Source organism: Heterodontus francisci, chromosome 18 (assembly GCF_036365525.1).
Source record: "Heterodontus francisci isolate sHetFra1 chromosome 18, sHetFra1.hap1, whole genome shotgun sequence".
Taxonomy (NCBI): Eukaryota; Metazoa; Chordata; class Chondrichthyes; order Heterodontiformes; family Heterodontidae; genus Heterodontus; species Heterodontus francisci.
Window position 1 is genome coordinate 29,052,136 of NC_090388.1, and position 15,125 is coordinate 29,067,260.

The 15,125-nt window shown below is 44.6% G+C and overlaps 1 protein-coding gene across 2 annotated transcripts in view; it reads right to left on the minus strand.

Annotated features, from left to right (window-relative positions):
• Nucleotides 1-15,125, minus strand: part of acss3 (acyl-CoA synthetase short chain family member 3) — a 128,647-nt gene that overhangs the window by 68,836 nt on the left and 44,686 nt on the right. For both annotated transcript variants that reach the window (XM_068050455.1, XM_068050454.1), the window contains exons 3-6: nucleotides 12,086-12,274; nucleotides 9,671-9,805; nucleotides 5,027-5,167; nucleotides 95-175 (exon numbers count right to left, since the gene is read on the minus strand). In XM_068050455.1, coding sequence (XP_067906556.1) covers nucleotides 95-175; nucleotides 5,027-5,167; nucleotides 9,671-9,805; nucleotides 12,086-12,274 — 546 coding nt within the window. The remainder of the gene's footprint in view (nucleotides 1-94; nucleotides 176-5,026; nucleotides 5,168-9,670; nucleotides 9,806-12,085; nucleotides 12,275-15,125) is intronic.

Below are 15,125 nucleotides of genomic sequence, written 5' to 3' on the forward strand. Positions count from 1 at the left end.
CTTGATAAATACAAAACAAAATATCTTTACACAAATATACGACAAAAAGAAGTCTTAGTGAAAGTTTTTCAAAAGTAATGGAATTAAACTTTACCTCACCAGGCTTGAGGCCATACACTTTTGACATGGTCCAATTTAGCACAACCGCATAGCCACCAGATGTACGCACAACTCCCTAAAAGAAATTTTAACAATCAACTTCATTTGGCATGTGTATTTGATCCCATTTGAGGTGGGACCAGTATACAATAAATGATCAAAGCATCCCCAGGCTAAAGAAACAAGAGTAAGCTAGTTTTTTGGCTCTTGATTATAAGCAAATGATTCCTGCTGGAACAGCATACGTTTGCACATATAAAACGTATATAGGCAGGAACAGGATAGGGTTAGGCTGTTCTCCACTCAGGGTTAAACAATCTGCTGACTGTCTTGCTCACAGGTGAAGAATGTGGATTTGGATGTGCTAAGAGGGGCCTTCCAGAAAACACAGAGGATGAAGAAACCAACAAAGTGGAAGGAAAGCATGAACATCACTAGTAGGCAAATGACCAGTTGATACAACAACAACAATAATTTGCATTTATATAACAACCTTTAACATGGTAACATGTCCCAAGGCATTTCACAGGAGAGTTATCAAACCAGATTTGACAGCAACCCACATAAGGAGACATTAGGGAAGCTGACCAGTAACTTGGTCAAACAGATAGATTTTAAGGAGCATCTAAAAGGAGGAAAGAGAGGTAGAGAGGTGGAGAGGATTAAGGAGGGAATTCCATAGCTTAGGACCTTGGCAGCAGAAGGCACGGCCACCAATGGTGAAGCAATTAAAATCAAGGATGTACAAGAGGTCAGAATTGGAGAAGTGCAGATACCTCCAAGGGTTGTAAGGCTGGCGGAGGTTATAAAAGTAGGGAGGCAGTGATGAGGTCCTGGAGAGATTTGAAAACAAGGATGAGAATTTTAAAATCGAGCTGTTGCTCAACCAAGAGCCAACGTCGGTCTGTGAGCACAGGGGTGATGAGTTAATGGAACATGGTGCGAGTTAGGATATGGGCTGCAAAGTTTCGAATGAGCTCAAATGGAGGGTAAAAAATGGGAGGCTGGCCAGTTGTGCATTGCAACAGTCAAGACCAGAGGTAACAAAGGCAAGGATGAGGGTTTCAGCAGCAGATGAGATGGGGGCAGGGGCTGAGTTGGGTGATGTCACGCAGGTGGAAGCAGGCTGTCTTAGGCGAGCCTCTCTAAACAGCGTTCAAATCACACGCAGCTTCCACAGTGCGGACTGTGACACTGACCACTCCCTGGTGTGCAGCAAGGTTAGCCTCAAACCAAAGAAGCTGCATCACACCAAGCAGAAGGGCCGCCCGCGCATCAACACTCGCAGAATTTCTCATCCACAGCTGTTACGTAAGTTTCTAAATTCACTCGAAAAAGCCCTTCAAAACACTCCCACAGCGGATGCAGAGACCAAGTGGGCCCACATCAGAGACGCCATCTATGACTCAGCAACGACCACTTATGGCAAACATGTGAAGCGGAATGCAGACTGGTTTCAATCTCACTTTGAAGAGCTGGAACCTGTCACAGCCGCTAAGCACATTGCACTGCTGAACTACAAGAAAGCCCCAGCGAGTTAACATCCGTAGCACTTAAAGCAGCCAGAAGCGCTGAACAATGAACAGCCAGGCGCTGCGCAAATGACTGCTGGCAACACCTATGCAGTCATATTCAGCTGGCCTCCGACACCGGAAATATCAGAGGAATGTATGAAGGCATTAAGAGGGCTTTTGGGCCAACCATCAAGAAGATTGCTCCCCTCAAATCTAAATCAGGGGACACAATCACTGACCAACGCAAGCAAATGGACCGCTGGGTGGAACACTACCGAGAACTGTACGCCAAGGAAAATGTTGTCACTGAGACCGCCCTCAGTGCAGCCCAGTCTCTGCCAGTCATGGATGAGCTGGACGTACAGCCAACAAAATCGGAACTCAGTGATGCCATTGATTCTCTAGCCAGCAGAAAAGCCCCTGGGAAGGACAGCGTTACCCCTGAAATCATCAAGAATGCCAAGCCTGCTATACTTTCAGCACTGTATGAACTGCTTTGCCTGTGCTGGGACGAGGGAGCAGTACCACAGGACATGCGCGATGCCAATATCATCACCCTCCATAAGAACAAGGGTGACCGCGGTGACTGCAACAACTACCGTGGAATCTCCCTGCTCAGCATAGTGGGGGAAGTCTTCGCTCGAGTCGCTTTAAACAGGCTCTAGAAGCTGGCTGAGCGTGTCTACCCTGAGGCACAGTGTGGCTTTCGAGCAGAGAGATCCACCATTGACATGCTGTACTCCCTTCGACAGCTACAGGAGAAATGCCATGAACAACAGATGCCCCTCTACGTTGCTTTCATTGATCTCACCAAAGCCTTTGACCTTGTCAGCAGACGTGGTCTCTTCAGACTACTAGAAAAGATTGGATGCCCACCAAAGCTACTAAATATCATCACCTCATTCCATGACAATATGAAAGGCACAATTCAGCATAGCGGCATCTCATCAGACCCCTTTCCTATCCTGAGTGGCGTGAAACAGGGCTGTGTTCTCGCACCTACACTGTTTGAGATCTTCTTCTCCCTGCTGCTCTCTCATGCGTTCAAGTCTTCAGAAGAACAAATTTTCCTCCACAAAAGTGGCTCAATGGTTAGCACAGCGGCTCAGTGGTTAGCACAGCAGCCTCACAGCTCCAGCGACCCGGGTTCAATTCTGGGTACTGCCTGAGTGGAGTTTGCAAGTTCTCCCTGTGACCGTGTGGGTTTTTGCCGGGTGCTCTGGTTTCCTCCCATAGCCAAAGACTTGCAGGTCGATAGGTAAATTGGCCATTATAAATTGCCCCTAGTATAGGTAGGTGGTAGGGGATTTTTGGGAAGATGGGGATGTGGTAGGAATATGGGATTAGTGTAGGATTAGTATAAATGGGTGGTTGATTGTCTGCACAGACTCGGTGGGCCGAAGGGCCTGTTTCAGTTCTGTATCTCTAAATAAAAATAAAAAAGATCAGGCGGCAGGTTGTTCAACCTTGCCCGTCTAAGAGCGAAGACCAAAGTACGAAAAGTCCTCATCAGGGAACTCCTCTTTGCTGACGATGCTGCATTAACATCTCACACTGACGAGTGTCTGCAGAGACTCATCGACTGGTTTGCGGCTGCATGCACCGAATTTGGCCTAACCATCAGCCTCAAGAAAACGAACATCATGGGACAGGACATCAGAAATGCCCCATCCATAAATATCGGCGACCACACTCTGGAAGTGGTTCAAGAGTTCATCTAAAATAAAAGCAAAATACTGCGGATGCTGGAAATCTGAAACAAAAACAAGAAATGCTGGAATCACTCAGCAGGTCTGGCAGCATCTGTGGAAAGAGAAGCAGAGTTAACGTTTCGGGTCAGTGACCCTTCTTCGGAACTTCCACCAGTAACCTGTCTCTTGATGCAGAAATCAACAAGCGCATGGGAAAGGCTTCCACTGCTATGTCCAGACTGGCCAAGAGAGTGTGGGAAAATGGCGCACTGACACGGAACACAAAAGTCCAAGTGTATCAAGCCTGTGTCCTCAGTACCTTGCTCTACGGCAACGAGGCCTGGACAACGTACGTCAGCCAAGAGCGACGTCTCAATTCATTCCATCTTCGCTGCCTCTGGAGAATCCTTGGCATCAGGTGGCAGGACCGTATCTCCAACACAGAAGTTCTCGAGGTGGCCAACATCCCCAGCATAGACACTCTACTAAGCCAGCGGCGCCTGAGATGGCTTGGCCATGTGAGCCGCATGGAAGATGGCAGGATCCACAAGGACACATTGTACAGCGAGCTCGTCACTGGTATGAGACCCACCGGCCGTCCATGTCTCCGCTTTAAAGACGTCTGCAAATGCGACATGAAGTCCTGTGACATTGATCACAAGTCGTGGGAGTCAATTGCCAGCGATCGTCAGAGCTGGCGGGCAACCATAAAGGCGGGGCTAAAGTGTGGCGAGTCGAAGAGACTTAGCAGTTGGCAGGAAAAAAGTCAGAAGCGCAAGGAGAGAGCCAACTGCGTAACAGCCCTGTCAATCAATTTTATCTGTAGCACCTGTGGATGAGTCTGCCACTCTAGAATTGGACTTTATAACCACTCCAGGCGCTGCTTCACAAACCACTGACCAACTCCAGGCGCTTACCCATTGTCTCTCGAGACAAGGAGGCCAAAGAAGGATTATCTGGTCAAATGCTCATCTTGGGGTCAAGCACGACACCAAGGTAGCAAGCAGTCTGGTTTAGCCCTAGACAGTTCCCAAGAAGAGAAATGGAGTTGGTGGCTAGGGAACTGAGTTTGTGGTGGGGAGTGGTCTTCCCAATATTTAGTTGGAGGAAATTTCTGCTCATCCAGTATTGGATGTCGAACAAACAGTCTGACAATTTAGAGAGTGTAGGGGTTCGAGAGAGGTGGTAGTGAGGTACAGCTGAATGTTTTCAGATGATGTCGCCTAGGGGCAGCATGTTGATGAAAAATAAGAGGGGGACAAGTATGAATCCTTGAGGAACATAAAAGGTAAAGGTGCAGGACCAGCAAGAGCAGCCACTGCACGTGATTCTCTAGCTACGTCTGGTAGATAGGAATGGAACCAGGCAAGTGCAGTCCCATACATCTGGACAATGGAGGAGAGGCACTGGAGGATTATAGTGTGGTTATCCATATTAAAGGCTGCAGACAGATCGAAAAAGATGAGGAGGGATAGTTCATCATGCTCTCAATCACACAGGATGTCATTTGAGAAATATATACAATATCCTAGGCAACATTGGCATTCATGATTTGTTGATAAATTTTAAGCTTGTATACATATCAAATATACAATATATTTGCACAAACACAACAGAAAATAGTTAGCGTTTTTCAAAATGGGACACTGTAACTACAAGTCTGTACTGTTGAAATTTTTACTCGGGAAACCCAAGCCAAGATGAGGGTATTCATTTTTGTACCTTCGGCATTCCTGTCGTCCCTGATGTATAAAGGATATACAAAGGATGGTCTGAAGACACTGGGACACAGTCCTGACGCCCAGCAGCAGAAATCTCTTCATCCCAGTTTAACTCATGACCAGATGTCAAATGAGCACTTTCCTATAACAATTATAAAATATACAATCAGAAATACATTGGTGAATACATAATTTTTACCAGGAAATCTATTGAATTTATCTCAAGTGTCAAATTGTATCAATTATATTTTGTCGATTGGCTGTTTTATTTAGATTCATTAGTGCTGGAAAATGGAACATTCTAATATTTAGTATCACACAACCCTAACCTCAGAAGTGTATTGTATCCATGTGAATTTTCCATTTCCCACATATTCCTATACATATATATATAGATACTCTCTCCAAGATGCTAAAAAGATGCATTGATATCGCGCTTATTAGATTCATGGTGTGAAATGAATCTGATATCAATTTGTGCACAACCAGAAACAGTTTTGTGCTGTGAATTAACAACCATTATGGGCTGGGTCGAGACTGCACAAATTAATTTACTTTTGACAGTACTAGAGAAGGCAGTAGTTCCATATTAGATAGCAGCAAATGGAGAAGGGCTACGAGGAATGCAAAGACAGGATTACAATGCATGTATGTAAACACGAAGTGTGCTGAATAAGGTTGGTGAGCTACAAGCACAAATAGCAGTATAGGATTATGATGTAGTGGCAATAAAGTAAATGTGGCTTAAAAATGGTGAGGACTGGGCACTTAATATACAAGAATACAAAATGTTCAGAAAAGATAATTAAAAAGGGAGGTGGGGGAAGACATTGTAGTGTTGGCAAGTGGGGTGTCCTAGAGGGGACAAGGACAGGATCCATTTGGTTAGAGTGGGGAAAGGGATAGGATCACCCTATTACACCTTCAAATAGTGAGAGAGATAGAGGAGCAAATGTGTGGGGAAATCACAGAGATGTGCAAGAACTGTAGAGTGGTGATATTGGGGAACTTTTATTACCTAAGTATCAATTGGGATAATTTTAGAGTAAAAGGGAAAGGAGGGGGAGGAATTTCCTTATTGTGTTCAGGAATACTTCCTTGATCAGTATGTTCTTGGCCCAACTAGAAAGGAGGCATTGCTGGATCTGGTGCTGGGAAATGAGGTGGGCCAAGTGGACCAAGTGTCTGTGGGAGAACATATGGGTAAGAGTGATCATCAGATCATAAGGTTATGATTCAAAATGCAGAAAAGCAAGGAACAGCATAAGGTAGAACAGCTATATTGGATGGGGGCTAATTTTAATGTGATGAGAAGAGATCTAGCAGAGATAAAATGCAACCAAAGTCTGATAGGAAAACTGTAACAGAACAATGGGTTATTTTTAAGCAAGAGATGCTTCAAGTGCTGGCTAGGTACATTCCAACAAGGGAAAAAAGTAGGGGAACCAAAAGCAGGGCTCCTTGGATGATGAGGGAGATAGGGATTATGATGAAACAAAAAAAAATGGTGTATGATGCATGTCAGTTGAATTTTTCAAGTGAGAACCAGGGCAAATACAATATGTTGAGAGGGGAAGTGAAGAGGAAAATAAGACTGGCAAAGAGAGAATATGAGACTAGAATTGGAGTCAATGTGAAAGGGAACCCAAAAATCTTCTACCAGCATGTAAATAGTAACTGTGGGAGTGGTAGTAAGAAGTGGAGCGAGGCTTATTAAGGACAAAGAGGGTAATATATGCTTAGAGGCGCAGGGCAAAGCTTGAATACTTAATGAGTACTTTGTATCAGTGTTTACTAAGGAAGAGGAATCTGCTAAAATATCAGTAGAAGCAGAGAGAATAGAGGCAGTGGATAGGGTAAAAATTGAGAAGAAAGACTTACTGGAAAGGCTAGCTATGCTTAGGGTAGGTAATTCACCGGATGGCATGCATCCCAGGTTGCAAAAGGAAGTGGGGATGAAGATAGTGGAAGGGCTTGCCATAATCTTTCAATCTTCCCTAATATGGGGGAGGTGCCAGAGGATTTGAGCGTGGTAAATTTATTTATTTATTTAGAGATACAGCACTGAAACAGGCCCTTCGGCCCACCGAGTCTGTGCCGACCAACAACCACCCATTTATAGAAACTCTGCAGTAATCCCATATTCCCTATCACCTACCTACACTAGGGGCAATTTACAATGGCCAATTTACCTATCAACCTGCAAGTTTTTGGCCGTGGGAGGAAACTGGAGCACCCGGCCAAAACCCACGCGGTCACAGGGAGAACTTGCAAACTCCGCACAGCCAGTACCCAGAAATGTAACACCCTTATTCAGGAAAGGATGTAAGGAGAGTCCTAGCAACTATAGGCCAGCTAGTTTAACATCAGTAGTGGGTAAGGTTTTAGAAACAATAATCAGAGGGAAAAAAAATCAACAGGCACTTGGAGAGGTTTGAGTTAATTAAGGACAGCCAGCATAGATTTGTAAAAGGCAGATCATGCTTAAATAATCTAATTTTTTGATGAAGTAACAGAGAAGGTTGATGAAGGGATTGCAGTGGATGTTGTTTATATGAATTTTAAGAAAGCATTTGATAAAGTACCACATAAAAGGCTGACTAACAAAATTTCAAAATTTGCTGTTCCGAAGAAGGGTCACTGACCCGAAATGTTAACTCTGCTTCTCTTTTCACAGATGCTGCCAGACCTGCTGAGTGGTTCCAGCATTTCTTGTTTTTATGTCCTTTCTGCTAGCCTATCTATGTCCTGTTGATGGCAGTTTGTATCATTCTCACTGTTTGCCACTCTTCCAAGTTTGGTGTCATCGGCAAATGTTGAAATTCTACTCTATATTCCAAGATCCAAGTCATTTATATTTAGCAAAAAAGCAGTGGTCCTAGCACTGACCCTTGGGGAACACCATTGTCTACCATCCTCCAGTTTGAAAAACAACCATTTACCATGACTTGCTACTTTCTGTCCTTAAGCCAAATTTTATCCAGTTGGAAACTGACCCACCTATTCCATGAGCCTCAATTTTGTTAACCAGCCTTTTATGTGGTACTTTATCAAATGCTTTCTTAAAATTCATATAAACAACATCCACTGCAATCCCTTCATCAACCTTCTCTGTTACTTCATCAAAAAATTAGATTATTTAAGCATGATCTGCCTTTTACAAATCTATGCTGGCTGTCCTTAATTAACTCAAACCTCTCCAAGTGCCTGTTGATTTTTTTTCCCTCTGATTATTGTTTCTAAAACCTTACCCACCACTGATGTTAAACTAGCTGGCCTATAGCAGAAAGGACAGTCAAGTGGCAGTTGGAATTTAATACAGACAAGTGTGAGGTGATTTATTTTGTCAGAAGGGATAGGGTGAGGCAATATAGACTTAATGGCGCAGTTCTAAACCGTGTGCTGGAACAGAGGGACCTGGGGGTGCACGTGCATCAATTTTTGAAGATGGCAGGACATACTGAGGAGTGGTTAGCAAATCATATTGAATCCTGGGCTTCATAAATAGAGGCATACAGTACAAAAACAGGGAATTTATGCTGAACCTTTATAAATCTCTGGTTAGGCCCCAACTAGAGTGTTCTGTCCAGCTTTGGTCACCAAACTTTAGGAATGATGTGAGGCCCCTTGAGGGGCTGCAGAGGAGATTTACCAGAATGATGGGGAATTTTAGTTACAAGGTTAGGTTAGAAAAGCTGGGGTTGTTCTCCCTGGAGCAAAGAAGATTGAGGGGAGATTTGATAGAGGTGTACAAGATTATGACAAGCTTAGATAAATTAGACAAGGAAAATCTGTTCCCATTAACTGATGGTACAAGGACTAAGGGACACAGTTTGAAGGTTTGGGGCAATATGAGGAAAAACATTTTTATGCAGCGGGTGGTAATGACTGGAACTCACTGCCCACGAGAGAATTGGAAACAAAAACAAACAATGATTTCAAAAGGAAACTGATAGGCACATGAAGGAAATAAACTTGCAGGGCTATGGGGATTGAGCTGAGGAGTGGGACTGACTGGATTGCTCCACGGAGAGCCAGCATGGACTCAGTGGGCCGAATGGCCTCCTTCTATGCCATAAATGACCCTATGACTCTTACAACCTATACAGACTAAGAGAAGCCGGTCATCTTCTTAGGTTTGGCTGGACTCAAATTTAGGTCACAGAGGTGGAAGTACACTGTGCTAAGTTACTGTCTCACTAATGGTTAAATGTCTACTTCATAATGAACTGTGTCAAATGAAAAATATAAATTTTAAGGTTCCCCAATTGTTCAACGTGTAGTTGAGCCACACACGCCAGAAAGGTGTCAAGTTTGATCCTTGATGTGTCTGGAATTAGGTGATCTCAGCTATAGCAACAAGTGGACCAGCATTTCTAGATTTGGAAGAAATAATTTGCCATAGTTTCCATTCCCGATTTCTATTCAATGATCAACTGCTGGAAATAAGTGTGTGGGCATTCACAAAATAGATACAACAACAGCTTGTATTTTTATAGTAGGCTTAACACAGAAAACGTCCTAAGAGGCTTCGCAAGGATGTAACCAAAAACATGGATGCTGAGGAAAAGGTGATATAAGAGGGTTGATCAAAGGCTTGGTCAAAGGCCTCATGTCAAAATGACAGTTTGAGTTTGATACTCACCATGTTATGTCGGTTGTAGATTATGACTTTATCTGGCTTGTGTTGAGTACTTTCCAAAGCTTTTTCCAACAATGGTATATACTCTACTCTTCTCCCAGGCTCAATGCCAAATGATGATGTCACAATCAGTTTTGGCTAGAGTATAAGAAAGTAAAGATGTAATTCAAGAAATGATAAACGTCTGTTTCTTTTATTTCACCACGTAGCTATTTGGCTAATGAGTCAAAAGTGGTTATGCAATTGACATGCAAATATAATCTCACTACCTGATGCAGTTGCACATACCAAATCAACAGAAATAGGTAGATTGAAAGTACAGGATATCCGACAAACTGAAAAGATGTAATGGAGGTTTTACCATCTTCCTGCTATTGTACTGGATCAGACATTCTCTGCAACAAACCATTCCAGAGATTAACTCAGTTTGTTTTGTAATGGATAATAAGACTTCTACATTTAATTGGTTTAGTAAATTATGCCATTTTTCATTTCTACAGAATAGGAAATGTCAACAGAACTGGCAGCAGCACAAGAGGGACAGGCATAAATATTGAGTTGCTTACCAGAAAGTTAATAGTTAGCAGTTTATTACTTATGAAATCTTTTCTCAAATGTTTGGTATTATAGAAATTTTAAACTATTTATTATTTATGACAGCATTTGGAATATAACACCAAAAATAAAAACAATAAACTGTCAGAGAAGCAAAGGAGGCCGAGAATGATGAAGGCACCCCATGTGGGATGGAACCCTTATCCTCCTCGGTGACATCCTCTGACCTTGGCGGGTGCTCCGAACGGCTGGACGATAGCACCAGCTGAAGCACAACTGGCAACTCCTCCAAGCATTCCTGCGCCACCAGTGCCATTGACCGGTTCATGCTATATAGTGTGGCATGCATTCTGTGTACATCAGTGTGCAGTTCCTGCATGCACTCCAAATGTTGCCACATATGGCTCTCTATGAGGTTGGCCACTCTCATAACCCTGAGCCATTGATGTTCCCTGAGTTGTATGGAGTCCTCCATTCTCTGCCCAGGACCCTGCACTGCCTCAGGGAACTCCAACATGTGGGAGCACATGTCTTGCTGTGTTCTAGGTACAGCCTCCTTTCCAATGAATCCTGAGGCCCACAGCTGACTCTGCCTCAGGCACCTCCTTCTGTACACTAGTGCCATGCTCCTCACCCAATGCTACCCAATCTAAACGCGTACAAGAACCCACTGAGGTATCTGTGCTGGTGGGTGGTGTGTTTGTAAGGTGATTTGCTGATTATTCTGGGCCACTGATGGAGAGGGAGAATGCATCGTGGGGTGGACGCCTGCACCTGCAGGAGACACAAGATGAGATCATGAGTGCTAGCCTTGGAGAGCAGTGCTGAAGCTTCCCAGTGCCACTCAGTGTTCGGCAGGGTGGAGTGCCATGCACCCGCTTAAGGAGCGCATTGCCCTCTGTAATCACCATCTCCAGCAAGAGAGCCCTTTTAGCCAGGGCCGACTTCATCCTGGTCTGTGATCGTGGCTATTTCCATTGCTCGATTCTCCATCGTCGTGATGGTATGCAGGTAGGGTGCCCATCCACCTGTTTGGGCCCTCTCTCAGGAATTATGTGCCCTTTTCTCCTGCAAGGACAAAAGAGTGTCTGATCTTCTCCCTCAAAACCAACAGCATCACCTCCAGGCTGACATCTGCAAAACGAGGGGCTGCCCAGCCCCGGGTCCCGGGCCTCCAGCTGCTCTCCTGAGACATTATTGAAACGAGAAATCCAGCCCAAAGTTCACTGCAAATCTTCACTGTCCACGTCTCCATATCAATTAAGGGATTACCCCATGAAACTTGGGGTACACTTCTGTTTCATCCCAGGGGTGGGTTTAGGACCCAGAAACAGTCTCAACTTCCATTACCCACCCTCGATGCAAAAACCTAGCCCTGTGTCTCAGACCCTGGCTTATCTGTACCAGGAGAGCCTCTCATGCTCTTAATTATTGATGGACTCCTGCACTGTTTGGAAAATGACTGGAGGAATCTTGCAGCCTGTATAGTTGGTATCAATGGGAATGTGATCTGAGTTGATAAAGATACAGGGCTTATAAACTGGGCCATTAGCAAAATTCCAAGCCCACATATTTGCACGAAATTCTGTCAAATGCACGATAATTTAAAAAAACTAAACTAGGGATTTAAATTATGTAAATGATAATACAGAACTATGAGCCACTGTGATATGGTAATTCAAGATACTAAATCTATTCAACCCCTTACAGTCCTACACATGCAAAAGGATTTTCTTTTCTAGTAATCAAACTAATGTTGTAGCACAACAGATCTGGAATTCACAAATTTGCTTATACTGTAATTCAATTTGTACTATCTTGTTTTCCCAACATTATATTTTTATCGGATGTTATAAATTTTACCTTAGCATGGCTAATGCGAGTCGAGAGCTCCTTTGATGCAAAGCCACCAAATATCAAACTGTGTATGGCTCCAATTCTAGCACAAGCTAACATTGTGTATATCGCTTGCGGGATCATCGGCATATAAATGGCAACACGATCACCCTTCTTCACTCCATGTTTGACCAGGACAGCAGCCAAGCGTGAAACCTACAGTGGTTCAAAAAAATAAAGAGATGTTTTAAAAGCTGAACACCGACCACAACTTTCAGAATAAAATGGAAACAACTTTGTTGCTCTTGAAAATACCATGAAATACTTTTCTTAGTATTTCTAAGCAGTACAGGATCAATCAAATCAAAACTTACCATATATACCGAGATGTAACACATGAAATTGAACAAGTGAACTGTTTCTGTTTATTTTCAAGGGCATACCATCCCATTAGGTTATTTTGTCCAAACACAGCCCTTACACAAATCAACGATTCTCGGAAGACGGCCATCATTAACAACGAGCTCAGTAGACTCAATGTGGACATTGTAGCACTTCAGGAGACACGCCTCCCTGCGAGCGGATCTCTAAGAGAGCAAGACTACACCTTCTACTGGCAGGGTAGGGATCCTGAAGAACCAAGACAGCATGGAGTGGGCTTCGCCATCAAAAACTCTTTGCTCAGCATGATAGTGCCACCTTCAAATGGCTCAGAACGCATACTGTCCATCCGACTGCTCACCGCCTCTGGTCCAGTACACCTACTCAGCATCTATGCTCCAATAGTCTGCTCCCCACCTGAAGCTAAAGACCAGTTCTACAAGGAACTCCATAATATCATTAGTAGCATCCCCAATACCGAACATCTGTTCCTGCTGCGGGATTTTAATGCCAGGGTTGGGGCCGATCATGACTCATGGCCCTCCTGCCTTGGGCGCTATGGCATTGGAAGGATGAATGAGAATGGACAGAGACTGCTTGAGTTGTGTACCTATCATAACCTCTGCATCACCAACTTGTTCTTTCACAATAAACCCTGTCACCAGGTTTCTTGGAGTCACCCAAGATCACGTCGTTGGCACCAGCTGGACCTCATCGTCACAAGGCGAGCCTCTTTAAACAGCGTTCAAACCACACGCAGCTTCCACAGTGCGGACTGTAACACCGACCACTTGCTGGTGTGCAGCAATGTTAGACTCAAACCAAAGAAGCTGCATCACTCCAAGCAGAAGGGTCACCCGCGCATCAACACGAGCAGAATTTCTTATCCACAGCTGTTACAAAAATTTCTAAATTCACTTGAAAAAGCCCTTCAAAACACTCCCACTGGGGATGCAGAGACCAAGTGGGCCCACTTCAGAAACACCATCGAGGAGTCAGCTATGACCACCTATGGCAAACGCGTGAAGCGGAATGCAGACTGGTTTCAATCTCACTTTGAAGAGCTGGAACCTGTCATTGCCGCTAAGCACATTGCACTGCTGAACTACAAGAAAGCCCCCAGCGAATTAACATCCGTAGCACTTAAAACAGCCAGAGGCGCTGCACAAAGAACAGCCAGGCGCTGCGCAAATGACTACTGGCAACACCTATGCAGTCATATTCAGCTGGCCTCAGACACTGGAAATATCAGAGGAATGTATGATGGCATTAAGAGAGCTTTTGGGCCAACCATCAGGAAGATTGCCCCCCTCAAATCTAAATTGGGGACACAATCACTGACCAACGCAAGCAAATGGACCGCTGGGTTGAGCACTTCCTAGAACTGTACTCCAAGGAGAATGCTGTCACTGAGACCGCCCTCAATGCAGCCCAGGCTCTGCCAGTCATGAATGAGCTGGATATACAGCCAACAAAATCGGAACTCAGTAATGCCATTGATTCTCTAGCCAGCGGAAAAGCCCCTGGGAAGGACAGCATTACCCCTGAAATAATCAAGAGTGCCAAGCCTGCTATACTCTCAGCACTGTACGAACTGCTTTGCTAGTGCTGGGCTGAGGGAGCAGTACCACAGGACATGCGCGATGCCAATATCATCACCCTTTTTAAAAACAAAGCTGACCGTGGTGACTGCAACAACTACCGTGGAATCTCCCTGCTCAGCATAGTGGGGAAAGTCTTCGCTCGAGTCGCTTTAAACAGGCTCCAGAAGCTGGCCGAGCGTGTCTACCCTGAGGCACAGTGTGGCTTTCGAGCAGAGAGATCCACCATTGACATGCTGTTCTCCCTTCGTCAGCTACAGGAGAAATGCCGCGAACAACAGATGCTCCTCTACGTTGCTTTCATTGATCTCACCAAAGCCTTTGACCTCGTCAGCAGACGTGGTTTCTTCAGACTACTAGAAAAGATCGGATGTCCACCAAAGCTACTAAGTATCATCACCTCATTCCATGACAATATGAAAGGCACAATTCAACATGGTGGCGCCTCATCAGACCCCTTCCCTACCCTGAGTGGCGTGAAACAGGGCTGTGTTCTCGCACCTACACTGTTTGGGATTTTCTTCTCCCTGCTGCTTTCACATGCATTCAAGTCTTCAGAAGAAGGAATTTTCCTCCACGCAAGATCAGGTGGCAGGTTGTTCAACCTTGCCCATCTAAGAGCGAAGACCAAAGTACAGAAAGTCCTCATCAGGGAACTTCTCTTTGCTGACGATGCTGCATTAACATCTCACACTGAAGAGTGTCTGCAGAATCTCATCAACAGTTTTGCGGCTGCATGCATCGAATTTGGCCTAACCATCAGCCTCAAGAAAACGAACATCATCGAACAGGACGTCAGAAATGCTCCATCAATATTGGCGACCACGCTCTGGAAGTGGTTCAAGATTTCACCTACCTAGGCTCAACTATCACCAGTAACCTGTCTCTTGATGCAGAAATCAACAAGTGCATGGGAAAGGGTTCCACTGCTATGTCCAGACTGGCCAAGAGAGTGTGGGAAAATGGCGCACTGACACGGAACACAAAGGTCCGAGTGTATCAACCCTGTGTCCTCAGTACCTTGCTCTACGAGGCCTGGACAACGTATGGTAGCCAAGAGCGACGTCTCAATTCATTCCATCTTC